The sequence below is a fragment of the Fundulus heteroclitus genome, chromosome 5, assembly GCF_011125445.2.
Source record: "Fundulus heteroclitus isolate FHET01 chromosome 5, MU-UCD_Fhet_4.1, whole genome shotgun sequence".
In the NCBI taxonomy this organism is placed as follows: Eukaryota; Metazoa; Chordata; class Actinopteri; order Cyprinodontiformes; family Fundulidae; genus Fundulus; species Fundulus heteroclitus.
This window is the reverse complement of record NC_046365.1, coordinates 40,318,052-40,331,587: the sequence shown is the minus strand read 5'-3', so window position 1 is coordinate 40,331,587 and position 13,536 is coordinate 40,318,052. Positions and strand designations below refer to the sequence as shown.

The following is a 13,536-nucleotide window of genomic DNA, read 5'->3' as shown; positions in this document are numbered from 1 at the left end:
CTTTCTGTTGCTGAGCAGCCTGGAAAATCCGGGAAACGTAAAAGTCCTTTATTCTTTCAGTGATTCATAAACACTTTAAAAACAAAGCGCAGAGTTAAGCCAAAGTCTCGTTATTTGTCTCTGTCTGAAGAAAGTTGCCTCAGACATAGAGGTTACACTGCACCGCCACATTGCACCTTTCCATAACACCACAAACATAAGAAAAACATAGCTGTCTAATATTAAATCGTTATTAAAAAACACACCACTAACAAGGTTTCATTGGAAACTGCATGTAATAAATCACAATAAAAAGTTAAGTAACAGAACAGTTACATTTTCTCATAATTAGAAATAACTGAAGAACAGACGTTCCTCCAACCTCTAAATACATTAGTTAAGGACTAAATTGGTTAATGAGTTAGTTATGTAGGTAGCTTTGCATTCAGCTGGATGTGTTCATCTCCTGCTTTGTGTTCATTAATAACTTGTTAACGGAAGGAATTTGTGTTTGGACCGGTTCCGTTTACAGAGAAGAGGTTGTCCTGACCTTCGTCCTGAGGTTAGTAAGGTCGACGCAGAAGGTGAGCGAGATCTGTTAGAACGGTCTGCTCAAAACAGGAGCTTTTGTTTTCACTGTCAAGTTACCAAACCAGCTTTCAGTGCTTTAAAACGGATCCAGTCGTCACGCTGTAAAAAAGTCATCAGAACATCTGAACAAGCACCAAGCAGTCGATAGTAGGAGACGTTCTGCACTTCTTCTTAAACTAAACGCTTAAAATGCCAAAAAAGAGATAATATTATCACAGATCATAAACCATTCAATATTGACTAATCTGGTCTGGATTGGATGTTTCAGTGTCAGGGGTTTTGAAACAGTTAAAATAGTGAAATTAAACATTTGAAATAGCCCTTCGACGCAATGCTAAGCCAAAAGCTAAGTTCTGGACTGTTTCTCTGTGATTTGTGGGACATAAAGATGATATAACCCGGTTATGTAAATGCTTCTCAACAGAAATGGTCAGGAAATTACAAAAACGAACAAAAAACACGAGAAAATGAAAATCTAGGAAAGAGTAGAATTCAGAAATAAAAGATTTAAAAGGAAGAAATCTGATCTGATCTCGTCGGAGGCCCCTGTTGGAAAGACAAGACATTTCCAAACCAAGCTGATTAAAGACGATGAGAGAAGGAGGCGACAATTAACAGAAATAATAAAGACAGTTAATTTCCAAAACTACAACCATTTTAACAGATGTGTTAAAAAAAACAAATTTTCTTTAATGTAATCGGAAATAATCAAAAGTGCAACATAATTAAACACAAGAAGTCAAACTCAAAACTGTGGGAAAGTTGCTCCACAGATCCGGACAACTTACTATGAGTTTTAGTTTTCACCTTATAGCGTCAGAACCAGCTTCATTTGGCCATGATTGTTTTCACAATCAAGGAATTAGACTTTGGTGGCAGCACTCACAGCGTTCAGATGTGAATATTTTAACAGCAGGAAGCACATGTGTGTTTTCAGTGTGTAAAGAAAAAAAGAGAGAAACAGCCAAACCCTGAGCACTCCAGATGGAAACAGTCCACTAGGGGGCGGTAGTGCTGTTTTCAGGAGGCTCGCTGGCTGAATCTGAAGGCTTCACGGGTGAAGAAGTAGTCTGCAGACGACCTTTCACCCAGTACCGAACCTCTCTCCGGTTCTGCGCGCTTTAGGTTCGGTACTTTTGGAGAGGATTTGCTCCAGCATGGCTTTCTTCACCCACCACATCAGCAGGAGCTTCTCTTCTTCTGCTGCCAGGAATGTCGTCATCAAAAACGTGACGATCATTGGAGGAGGTCAGATGGGTGCAGGAATTGCACAAGTAAGAGAGGCGCAAACGCATTGCAGGTTTCCAGGGAATTGCATGTTTTATTTTCTCCATCTTGCTCGTTTTACGCTGATTTGTATTTCGTTGAACCATCCGGGCCACCGTAGATTTGTTCCACTCTTTAATCTGAGTTTTTCCTCTGGGTCCAGTTTATATTCATGCTGGATTTTTTTAGGACGTCCAAACATCTGCCTGGGCATTTCACCTTTTGACCCTTTAAACATTTTACAACATTTTCAGCAGCCCGGTCCAGTCCGCTGGGTTCTGCCCGGTTCTGGACACAGTGGTGGCTGCATGTGGATCATCTCAATTTATAAACTTTAAACCTGTTAATGATCAGCTACCAAGTCCAGGGCTTCTCAGTTAAATGTTTCCTTTGGTTTTCACCAGTAACTCTGTAGAGGATTCTTCAGAACTTTTTTCCCTGGTCCGTTTTATGCAGGTTCTAATGTCACAACGGAACCGAGCTGCTGAATAGCCTCATCTGGTGACTCCATGGGGCATTTCTCAATGTTTCTGCACTAATTGGGTCACGATGAGCAGGGAAAGAAAAGCCCAGAGATAAAAATCTATTTCTCAGGATTTATTTCAACAAATAGATTTTTTTTTTTACAGCACTAATTATTCACAACGTGTCCTCCCTCTTCTATTTAAACTAAACCTACAGACTGCTTCCAGGTCCTCTTCTATTGATCCCGGTTATCAAACCACACAGTCACGTTCAGTTTATTATTCAGCTTAATTCAAAAGTTTTCTATCTAAGGAAACCCGGCAGACTTGCAGCATTCAGTCATACTGAGCATGCATGTGGCGTAGGCCTGGACAATTAATCACATTTGCAATATAATCATAATTTTATAAAACAATTTCTAAATTGCAGAGGTCTGCAATTTTCAGCTACGTAACAATTAATGGATCAGACGTGTCGTTTAGGTGTCGGTAAAATGTTTAAAGTGGGTTTGCACCATATGGAAGGGAAGAGATAGGACATTTTTTTGACCAATCTGTATAATCTGATTGAATTTGACTGTGGAAAGTGCCTTAAGATGACATGTTTCATGAATTGACGCTATATAAATAAAATTTAATTAAGTTGCAGCAGTAAGATAATCTAGTTTTATTATTTGTTTTAGAGTTTATATAATCATACTTATTTTTTACCAGAAACTTTCATGAATCTCACCACAGCATTAAGTAGCGGTCAAACTGTTTAATACATAACTTGTTTGATGGTTTCACTTTATGTTCAAGAAGGATTGATGTCCAACTCAATTAAAAGCTTTTGTCTTGAATGATAATAAAAACAGTTCAATTCCCAGTTTTAAATAGTCTTTGTTTTCAAACATCTTTATCTTCAGACCATTTTTGTTGCTTGTGGTTAATGCAGCAAAAAGTCTAAATTAAATCGCAATCATGGTTGAAATATATCATAATTTAGATTTTTGGCAAAACCATGTCGCCCTAATGTAACAACAGTGGAGAGGAAAACTTACCGTTAACAGGAAGAGAGTTCCAGCAGAACCAGAACCAGGCTCAGTGTGAACGCTTTATTCCCAGGTTCCTTATTTTAACTCTGACTTCTGTAGAAACGCTCGCCCTAAACTCATGGTGAACTTCTGCGTTGTTCTGAAAGCCCGGTCTGATGTTTTGACGTCAAAAATAAGTAGCAGCCCTTCGATTCAGCTTCTTGTCTCCTGGAAGGTCGCTGCCTCCACCGGCCACACCGTGACGCTGGTGGACATGTCCGAGGACATCCTGAAGAAATCCGTCAAAGGCATCGAAGGAAGCCTGAAGAGAGTGGCGAAGAAGAAGTTTGCTGAGAAGCCAGAGGTGAGGAGCTGCAGGTCCTCTGAGGATCGCTTAGAGACGCCGAGCAGCTCTCAGTGAACCTGCTTGTTTCTCCCCAGGCAGGTGAGGAGTTCATCCAGAAGGTGCTGCAGAACGTGTCGACCGCCACAGACCCTGCGGCTGCCGCTCCCACCTCCGACCTCGTGTTGGAGGCCATCGTGGAGAATCTGAAGGTCAAGCAGGATCTTTTCGGTCGCCTGGACAAGCTGGCACCCGCGTAAGAGTCGGAGGTTTAGATAAGATAAGCTTTACTGATCTCACATTGGAGAAATTCACTTGTCACACATCGGCTTAGTGATCAAAAGAAGGTGCCAAAAGGAGGAAAAGGTGCATAAGGTATAAACAATGGATCTACACATATAAACAGTGTATCAAATAAAAAATAAAAAGTAAAAAATAAAAAATAAAAATACAAAGGCAATAAAACAGATTTGAGATGATTATGTACATTCAGGGTGGCTTATATACAAATACAAATTGTGCATTAAGGTGGTACCAGGTATGGAACAACAGTGAGGTGATGAGATAACTATACAGCTGGAGTCGCTTATTTAACAGAATTATTGCACAGGGTGTTAGATAGTAATTACACTCTAGTTATTGCTCGGTTATTACAGTTACAGTGCAGCATTATATAGTCTGATAGCAGCCGGGATAAATGACCTGCGGTAGCGCTCCTTTCTACAGACAGGATGTCTAAGTCTGTCACTAAAGGTGAAAACGACGGAGATGTTCCTCCGTCTTTAGGTCCGTGGTTCATTTAGCTCTGGATGTTTGCCCCGTTGGTTGTTTTAGATCAAAGATTCAGGCTTTTCAAAGTATTTCCATGGGAACTTATTTCCTCCATGAGTCTCATTAAACATCGTCCAGCCGTCCTCCTGCCAGCGAGACTCAGAGACCCGTTCCTGCTTTGATTTCGGTTCTGTACCTTAGCAGCAGGGACAGATAAACAGGAGTTTGGACACACGAAGCTTCTGCTTGACAAACAGCGAAAGTATCACGGCCTCCAGTTGACAAAACGCTGGCGGACAACAATGAAGGGGTTTTGTTGACAGGATTAACAAGCGTTTTGTGTTTTGAAGCAGAAAACAGGATCGCTGTTGGTGGTAGCGTCATGGTTGGGGTTTGGCTTGTTTCATCTGAACCGAGGCAAAAACTTCTGATTAAAAATGTACATAAATAAAAGAAAAACGATGCAACATCTGAAAAAAGATGCACACAATAGGAAATACCAAAGACAGGTTGAACTGGACCGCTGGTTCTCAGAGTTTTTCTCTGTGCCTCCCTTTGAAGAAGGAAAATCTTCAGCCTCCATCCCAACAAAATGGTTCAGAAATTAAACTCGTTTTCTGTTTTAATCCATTAAAGCTGTCATTCTGAAGATTACCCAGAATCCCTTTTAACACATATGTGTATATGTCATTTATAACATGTGTATATGTCATTTATAGCATATAACAATAGTTTAACAACTAGAATGTTTCAACATTGCCACACTTTCACTATATAATCTTAATATAAAAGGCTTTTCCCTCTACATGATTTTAACTAGTAGTGAAACTCATGTGGCAAAATAATATCAATTAATATTATAAACAAACTTCGGTTACATTAAGTTTTATGCTTTTTTTTTTTTTTTTTTAGGAGTTTATTACTAATATTCATTGGACTACTGACTGCAGGCACAGACCAACCAGCAGGGGGTGCTGTTGCTTTCTGAACAAAATAAAAGGCAAGGCTTTTCTTGCATTTATACCCCGAAAAAAAAAAAATAGATTTAGTGCACTTAAAATAAGATAATAGAGATTGGTTGTTCCTATTTTAAGTCCAAAAATCGTATTCCAATTGGCAGATCGTCTCATTTACCTGCTTAAATCAAGGGCAAATACGCTCGCTTCAAGAAAATTGTACTTACTTTTAGTTGTAGTTTTTGCAAGAGTAAGAGGTTCACAGACATATTCATCACGTTAGGTTGGATCTCCTGCAGAGGCTTGGGTTTCTGCTCCGCATTCGTCTTTGGCGCCTTCCTTACATGGTTTTCTGGGGATGTTTCACTCTGAGGAGAACCAGAACTTGTTGAGGGGAATATGACCTATAAATAAATAAAAACAGCCCTGCATTAAAACTGTAAAAAATATATAGTTAAAATTAAGTAAAATCAAATAAAAAAAATTAAATGGTTAAAAAGCAATTCAAAAGTTATTTTTCTCTTTCTTATGACGGGATTTAAAAAGGTTTTATGGTCTTTAAGAGCTGCTAGTGATAAAAGCCCGGTCTCCTCTGGCCTAACTCTTCGTCTCCGGCTGAGGGGACAGGAAGGTCTGCAGGGATGTAGCAGGTCAGACGGATAGGGCGGGGCAAGGCCAGGCTTTAAAAGCAAATTAATTAATTTTAAAATTAATACTAAAATATACAGGCAGCCAGTGCAGGGACGTAAAAATACGGGAATGTGGTATATTCTCATTGAACTTTAGAAACTTCACAGCCATCCGGGCGTTTGTCACCCACAGCTGAAAACACGTCGCTCAGAGGGTGGCAGTCCTTTTTCTTTAGTGCCGTATAAGTTTGGGTGTCATCTGCATAACAACAAAAGCCAAAATAGATTCTGATAATAGAGCCAAGATGGAGCAGGTTACACGGGATAAGCAGGAGATGATGGATGATTTATGGAAAACTGGGTTTAACAGAACATATTCATTCAGAACTAAAGCGATTCAAAAGGCCTCTAAACTGTAAAACATGAAAATGTTACATTCAAACCAAAACATTGTTTATCATTGTTATGAACAATTAGTTTTTTAATGGTTATTTTTGCAGACACACGATCTTCGCCAGCAACACGTCGTCTCTGCCCATCACCGACATCGCCAGCTCCACCAGCAGGCAGGACAGATTCGGAGGCCTCCACTTCTTCAACCCCGTCCCCATGATGAAGCTCGTAGAGGTGCGTCACACACACAGAGAAAACAACCGTTCCGTTTTGTTTAAGGCAGACGAGCATTTTTATTTTTTATTTTTAGATCAGAACAAAACTCATCAAATCAGAGCCGAACCCATAAAACGGGGCAACCTGCTGGATGTATCGTAATATACTGGAAGTCAAATAGTTTCAGTCCCAGTGGCGTTTGGGTACGTCTCCTGTGTCTTTAAAATGTTCGGATGAAGTTATGTCATTGTTAAAAAGAAAAACTGGAAATTCTTGAAATATTCTCTAAGAAATAAATACTTTTTAATTTTAAAATGACGTATTAGAGCACAGAGATAACGAGTAATGAGGCGTATTTTCTCGTTCAGAATTTAGACATGAACCTACATGAAGACCAGGAGGATTATTGGAGTCTTTAAACAGTGCAATAGATTTTATTAACATTTTGGTATCATTTTAAAATAAGGCTCTCCTTATAGATGAGTAATAAATAGCTTTAAGATAGGATAATAATCTGTAAACACCAACTCATTCACAAGTGTTTATTATGCATCAATTAAGGGCGAGCAAGAGACAAAACTAACTCGTTTGTGCTTACAAGGTAGAAATTTAGTCTGACATTTAATCTAAACCACTCTAGATGAAATATATAGTTGGACAGATAAGGCTCACTATTTGGCAAGAAACCAGTCAGCTTTGTCTCCTTCCTGTCCTTAATTAATGCATCATAACCACTTATGAATGAGGTATAAAGTGTTTACAGATTACGAATAAACGATATTAGCCTTCTATAAGGGGAGCCTTATTGTAAAGGGGTACCAACATTTTTAATGATCAACACAAAATAGTGACAACCGTATTTTTCGGACTGTAAATCACACTTTTTTTCATAATTTGGCCGATCCTGCGACTTCTATTCAGGTGCGACTTTTATATCAGTTTTAAATGGTAAATCATACTGAACATGAACCAAGTAGTAAACATTACCGTCTATAACTACCAGAGGGCGCTCTAGGCCTGTGAACTATATCCTGCTCTTGCACCTCGTAGAAATGGATTGAAACATTAACTTATACACAACAAATACTGAACATGTTTTTATGTTGTTTCTCTGTTAGAGTCTGAATTCACACAGCAGAGCGTTGCGTGGTGCAGCTTGAAGGAACCAGACCGCCGCAGAACCTGTTACTGGGCCGTTTGTGAAGCTAATAGCAGCTAGCGTTAGCTTACAGCTCTGTTGTCCAGGCATTTTACAACTTCACTGATTCACTGAGCTTTATGTTGCTCTGAATGATCCGTGTCGTACTGTTAGCTTAGCATGTAGCTTAGCATGTAGCACCGTTGCGTTCAATTTCAGCGTTATTAGACTGATATGCTCTGATGAGAACTTTAAGGGTTGGAGTCGGCGTCTTGTTGTGCTAATTTACCTAATTTAATCTCCCAGGTATGCTCCATGTTATTCAGCCAATTGTGTATACAGCTGTGCAGCAGAATAAAGTTGTGTGAAATAAATAAAATAAAAAAATTGACTGATGCGACTTATATTCTGGAGCGACTTATAGTCCAAAAAATGCGTTAATTGTGACCGTCGTGGCCGTCAACCTTAATTGCGAGCCGCGTCAGGTGAGCAATTATCAGAGGGGCAAGCATGGAGGTAACTCTGGAGGAGCTGCAGAGATGTGGGAGAACTTGTTAACATGAAAACTATTAGCCGAGCCCTCTGAATGAGCCATCTTTTCATAAAAAGCCGTCTCCCGTCTTGATCCGGGTGGGTGTTGTTCTTCTGCAGGTCATTGCGACACCGGCGACCAGCCAGGAGACGTTCGATTCCCTCCTGAACTTCAGCAAGGCGCTCGGCAAAGCGCCGGTGTCCTGCAAGGTGAGCGGCGTTGCTGCAGGTGGATCAGACGTCCCGAAGTGGAGCTCTGTTGCTGACCCGCTCTCGTGTGTTTCTCCAGGACACTCCTGGCTTCATCGTGAACCGGCTGCTGGTTCCCTACATGATGGAGGCCCTGCGGCTGCATGAGAGAGGTGGGCTAACGTCTCCCTCGCTGCTAAAGGCGCCGCCGTGGTTTCACTTCAGCTAGCGCGTCTCTTTCTCCAGGTCACGGCTCCAAGGAGGACATCGACGTCGCCATGAAGCTGGGCGCCGGCTACCCCATGGGACCGTTTGAGCTCAGCGACTACGTGGGGCTGGACACGATGAAGTTCATCATAGACGGTGGGTCAACCATAGACATAATATAAGAGTAGACGCCTCATTGGGCGGGTTCTGCCTATGCTGCGATGCGTCAGAGCGTCCGCCATCTTAAATGTGGCAAATCTGCAGTTACTCAGTCACTTAAACAGCATCAGAGGGACTTTAATCTCTGAATATACTTTGTATTCGTAGTATTTTTGTTTTTGTAATATTACAAGTTTATTTTCGTATCCCTTTAGCTTCATTCTCCTGAATTTATTCTCCTAAAGAATAAAAATATTTAAAATAATCTAACCTGGCCCTATTACTCCAGGAGTGAAATAATTCTGCAAACTCTGACTATTCTGCAAATGTTCCCTCTTAATTCTCATTATATGACGTTTTTCTCATAACATTATCACTTTTGTGTTTTTTTTTTTTTTTTTTTACTTTATTGACCTAGGACTTTTTTTTCCTCATATTATTAATTTTACCTCTTTAATACTCACCCAAAAAGTCTGTTCCTAAAGGTTCACATGTGACACGGTTTTATGAAATAATGAACAATATGTTTAGATTTAACAAATTGAACAAATATATTCATAACACATACACACACATTTTATTTTTATATATATATATATATATATATATATATATATATATATATATATATATATATATAACATTTCCATGCAGCACAGGAATAAGGCATCTTCTCTGATTCACGTTCACAATAGCAGAACTCAACTTTTTTCTGCCACATACAATATGGCGGTGACGTTGACGTGCGAACCTGCGCCCTATGACGCGTCTACGTATATAATGTCTATGGGGTCAACCTCTGCAGACTGTAGTTCATCCTTTAACGTCAAACATCGGGACGGAAATGAGCGTCTTTCTCCTGAATCTTTAGGCTGGAGTGAGAAGGACCCCGACAACCCGCTCTTCGCTCCCAGCGAGCTCCTGAACAAGCTGGTGGCCGAGGGCAAACTGGGCAAAAAGACGGGGGAAGGGTTCTACAAGTACAAGTGATTGGAGCGGTTCTGGGCGTCAGCGGGAACCGGACAGAACAGTGCCTCTCAGGACATTTCCATCCAGACCATCGCTGAATGTAAAACCTGAATAAACAGATTAAAAACTGCCGTCAGAGCTCCTGTTTTCCATCTTTCTACTCCCTGCAGAGCTTCAGGTTCTCCTTCCTGACCAAAAGCAGCTTCTCTGCTGCCCTTCATCACAGGGCAGCAGAGAAAAACTTTACATTTTCGCCTTTTCCAAGTTGACAACTGTGGAGAAATGAACACAGAGTATAAAAAAAATAGTTTTAATTGGCAGACATTGTTAGTCTAAGAGAGAATAATCAGAATATCTAGAAAATCAAACACTTGATTAATATTTAGGCGATGACCCGCTAGCTTTGGTCCATCACAGCTTGAATTTTTCTCCATCTCGTCGATCGTTTTGCTGTTCTGTGTGAATTACAAACTGCTTTAATCACTTTCCCGGTGTCTAGACTTTTGTCTTTAGGACCAAAGTGTCTCTGGCCTGACCAGAAAACCCAACTAGGAGAACGTTGCATATTTAAATGTCTGATATAAAGATCTATAAAGATCTGATGGAAAACCTGGAAACCTCCGAACATTTTGAATTGAAATATTGCGATAACTCAGTCTGTTGCACCTACTGCCAGGATTTAATAAGCTCTGCACTGGTGGCAACATGACTCCACACACAGCATGAGACCTTCTGGACGCCCTGAAGCCCGGTTCACCGCAGCAGAACCTCTGGCCTTGTCGTTCTTGGTGATCCAGGAAACATCTTCATGATGGGAGACCTTTTAGCTGCCTCCTCATTCAGGCTGGATGCCTTTCCTGACACAGTCGGGATTTTAACCCGAGTCCCCCATATTAATTAATTCAAATTTAGTTTATTAAGATTTAGTTTTTGGAAAATCTGAGTTTTATTTTGCCAATACACTCGGGCTTCCTTGAAGAGAATAGAATAAATATATGTTCAGGAAAATATATTTTAAATATACTTTTTTTTAACCATTAATACGGGGCACTTTAATTCATTTAATTTTTTTTTAAGTTGGTTTGAAGTTAAAGAGAAGTGAAGCTTGTTCTTAACTCACCGTGTAAAACCACTGGCAGCAAACATATAGTTGCTTAAAATAAAAGCAGGTTTGTAAAAATAATTTCTTTTTGTAAAATAAATGGGGGGAAATATGTTTAATTGGATTTGGTGTAAAAAAAAACACACACATATATATATATATATAATTATTATTATTATTTATTTATTTTATTTATTTATTTTTAAGCCTTGTCGCCCAGCCCTACCACCATGTGAAAAATGTGGACATAACCCGCTACACCAGGGACTCTGGGACGCGCTACTTTGAGTTGTATTCTATATATAATATCCAATAATAATAATAATATGACCCCGTACTTAATACCCACGGCTTCAACTCCTCCTGGCCAGGCCTCTATGAACTCAGTAAAACTGTTTTTGGGTGTTTTCCATAATTTCTCTCATCTCCAAGCTGAGTCAGGGTGGATGAACAACCAGTTATCTTGTGTTAGAACATGAGTTGTTGGCCAAATCAGAGGTGCAGGGTTTTCCAGAGCATGATGCTGCCACCACCGTGCTTCACAGTAGGGATGCTTTTAGCAAAAATTAATACCTGCTTGTTTTCCTCCAGAGTTTTAGGCCAAAAAGTCCAGTTCTGGTGTCATCGGCGTGTAGATGATAGTTTCTTCTGGACTGAGGATGACTTGGCAGGCTGTCGTTCCCATCTGGTTGGTGGAGCACATCAGCTTGATCTTCTGGAGGCTTCGATCTCCACAGAGAGAAACCCTGGAGCTCTGCCTCAGGGATCATTGATGAAGTCAAACAATTTTCCACATGAAAACGTGGAAAAAGTTAAGTAGTGAATGCTCTCCAGATGCAAAGTGTGGTAGAAAACCCAGTCCAGGCTTAAAGAGCACCCGTCTCTTTTTTTTTTTTCCTATTCGACTGTGTAGCAGAACAGAGATCCACATAATCACCATCGTGTTCCGTTCAGTAGGATCCAGTCTGGGAGGTTAGGTCCATAAACTCAGTGGGAAAATATTTTTTCCCAGTAGTGTTGCCTGGCATCCTTCTTCAGTGCAGCCTGTGGTTTCTCTGAAGTGGTTGCAGCGCACAAAGAGAACCCGACTACTACAAACATCTGCTGTAAATTTCCGTAGCTCCACATAAACAACCGGAAGGGTTAATGGAGAGATTCGATTGGAGGATTTTAACACGGATTGTGTTTAGACTTTTTTTCCACACCCAGAATTTGTTTCAGATCGCAGAGTCCGAGTCTCTTCTGCATCCTCCGTGTGGAAACCACATTGGTGTAGTTCTGGAGCTGCTGCAACAGAACCCGTCGGTCCAAAAGGAAGATCTGGCAGAACAGCTTTGAGTGAAAGAACCCAGTTCTGAAGTCCCTTCACTGGCTCCCTGTATCTCAGAGAATAGACTTTAAAATCCTTCTGTTAGTCTATAAATCCCTGAATTAGCACCTAAATACATCACAGACTTGTTATCAGTGTATCAACCCTCCAGACCACTCAGGTCCTCTGGCTCCAGCCTGCTCTGCAGAACCAGAACCAGAACCAGACATGGAGAAGCAGCATTTAGTTCCTATGCTCCACTTATCTGGAACAAACTTCCAGAAAATTGTAAAGATGCGGAAAGCCTGAGTTCCTTTAAATCAAGATTAAAAATACATTTGTTTAGGATTGCCTTCAACTGTTCTAGTTAACTGAATCACCACTTTTTTGTTCTATTTTCTATCTACATTTTATTCCTACTTGCTTTTATTCTGTTTTATTTTGCTATATTTTAATCATGTAAAGCACTTTGCATTGTCCTTGTACTGAATTGTGCTATATGAATAAATTTGCCTTGCCTTGCCTATTTTCCATACTCAGTAAATCTGTTTTTGGGTGTTTTCTACCATTTCTTTATCTCCAAGATGAACCAGTACCAGGTTTTTGTGACGTTAAAAAAGCCCCTATGAACTTTTTCCACCTTTAATCTGACATTCATCCTGTAAAAATCCATCTGAAAAATAAATCTGTTAGCAGGACAAGTACAGAAAAGTGGTAAGATTCTGTGTTCATTCTTCGTTACGGTGAATCTGATTGAGCTGTCTTGGTAGGGTCGTTTACATCCTTTAGGCTCCTAATTTGCAGAGAGGTTACAAACGATCAAGGTGATGCCATTGTGCAAAGCTATATATTGTCTCAAGCTGCGATTTCCCAATAGTACACCTTCACAGGTCAACACATGCATTAACTCCCTCCATCCTTCCATCAGGGCGATGCAGGGAGACCCATTTATCCTAATTTATGGTTTGGGGCTGTGGAAGGAAGCCGGAGTTCCCAAAGCCACACGGGGGAACATGCAGTTTTGAACCTTCAACCTTCATGGTGCAAATCAACTGCCTAATATACTGTATGTGTAGAAAGAGACAAAAGCTGGTCATTTATCCAAAACTAAAAGGAAAGCAGGAACTGGTGAGAGAGGCGGGCGGCAACAATTCCCCACACGTCTGAAAGGATGCAGGACAGAAAACGTTTCCTGCAATGAAAATATCCACGAGTGGCAAAAATCTCCCCGAATCTGGTTGGAGATAAAAAAAAATTTTTTTTTATGGCTCTGATGAAACCAGACTTGGAACGTTTGGGCCAGCGAGT

The 13,536-nt window shown here is 40.4% G+C and overlaps 1 protein-coding gene across 1 annotated transcript; it reads left to right on the top strand.

Moving 5' to 3' along the window:
* The first annotated feature begins 1,692 nt into the window (after positions 1 to 1,692).
* On the top strand, positions 1,693 to 9,943 carry hadh (hydroxyacyl-CoA dehydrogenase). The gene is made up of 8 exons (XM_012852732.3): positions 1,693 to 1,844; positions 3,552 to 3,680; positions 3,758 to 3,915; positions 6,516 to 6,642; positions 8,414 to 8,503; positions 8,583 to 8,655; positions 8,729 to 8,845; positions 9,720 to 9,943. The coding sequence occupies exons 1-8, from the start codon at positions 1,728 to 1,730 to the stop codon at positions 9,836 to 9,838; spliced, it is 930 nt and encodes a 309-aa protein (XP_012708186.2). The 5' UTR covers positions 1,693 to 1,727; the 3' UTR covers positions 9,839 to 9,943.
* The last annotated feature ends 3,593 nt before the right edge of the window (positions 9,944 to 13,536 follow it).

Coding starts and splice junctions, on each gene's coding strand:
- hadh (XM_012852732.3), top strand. CDS start 1,728: ATGGCTTTCTTCACCCACCACATCAGCAGGAGCTTCTCTTCTTCTGCT. Junction 3,916..6,515: donor CTGGACAAGCTGGCACCCGC/GTAAGAGTCGGA, acceptor TTATTTTTGCAG/ACACACGATCTTCGCCAGCA. Junction 8,656..8,728: donor CCTGCGGCTGCATGAGAGAG/GTGGGCTAACGT, acceptor CTCTTTCTCCAG/GTCACGGCTCCAAGGAGGAC.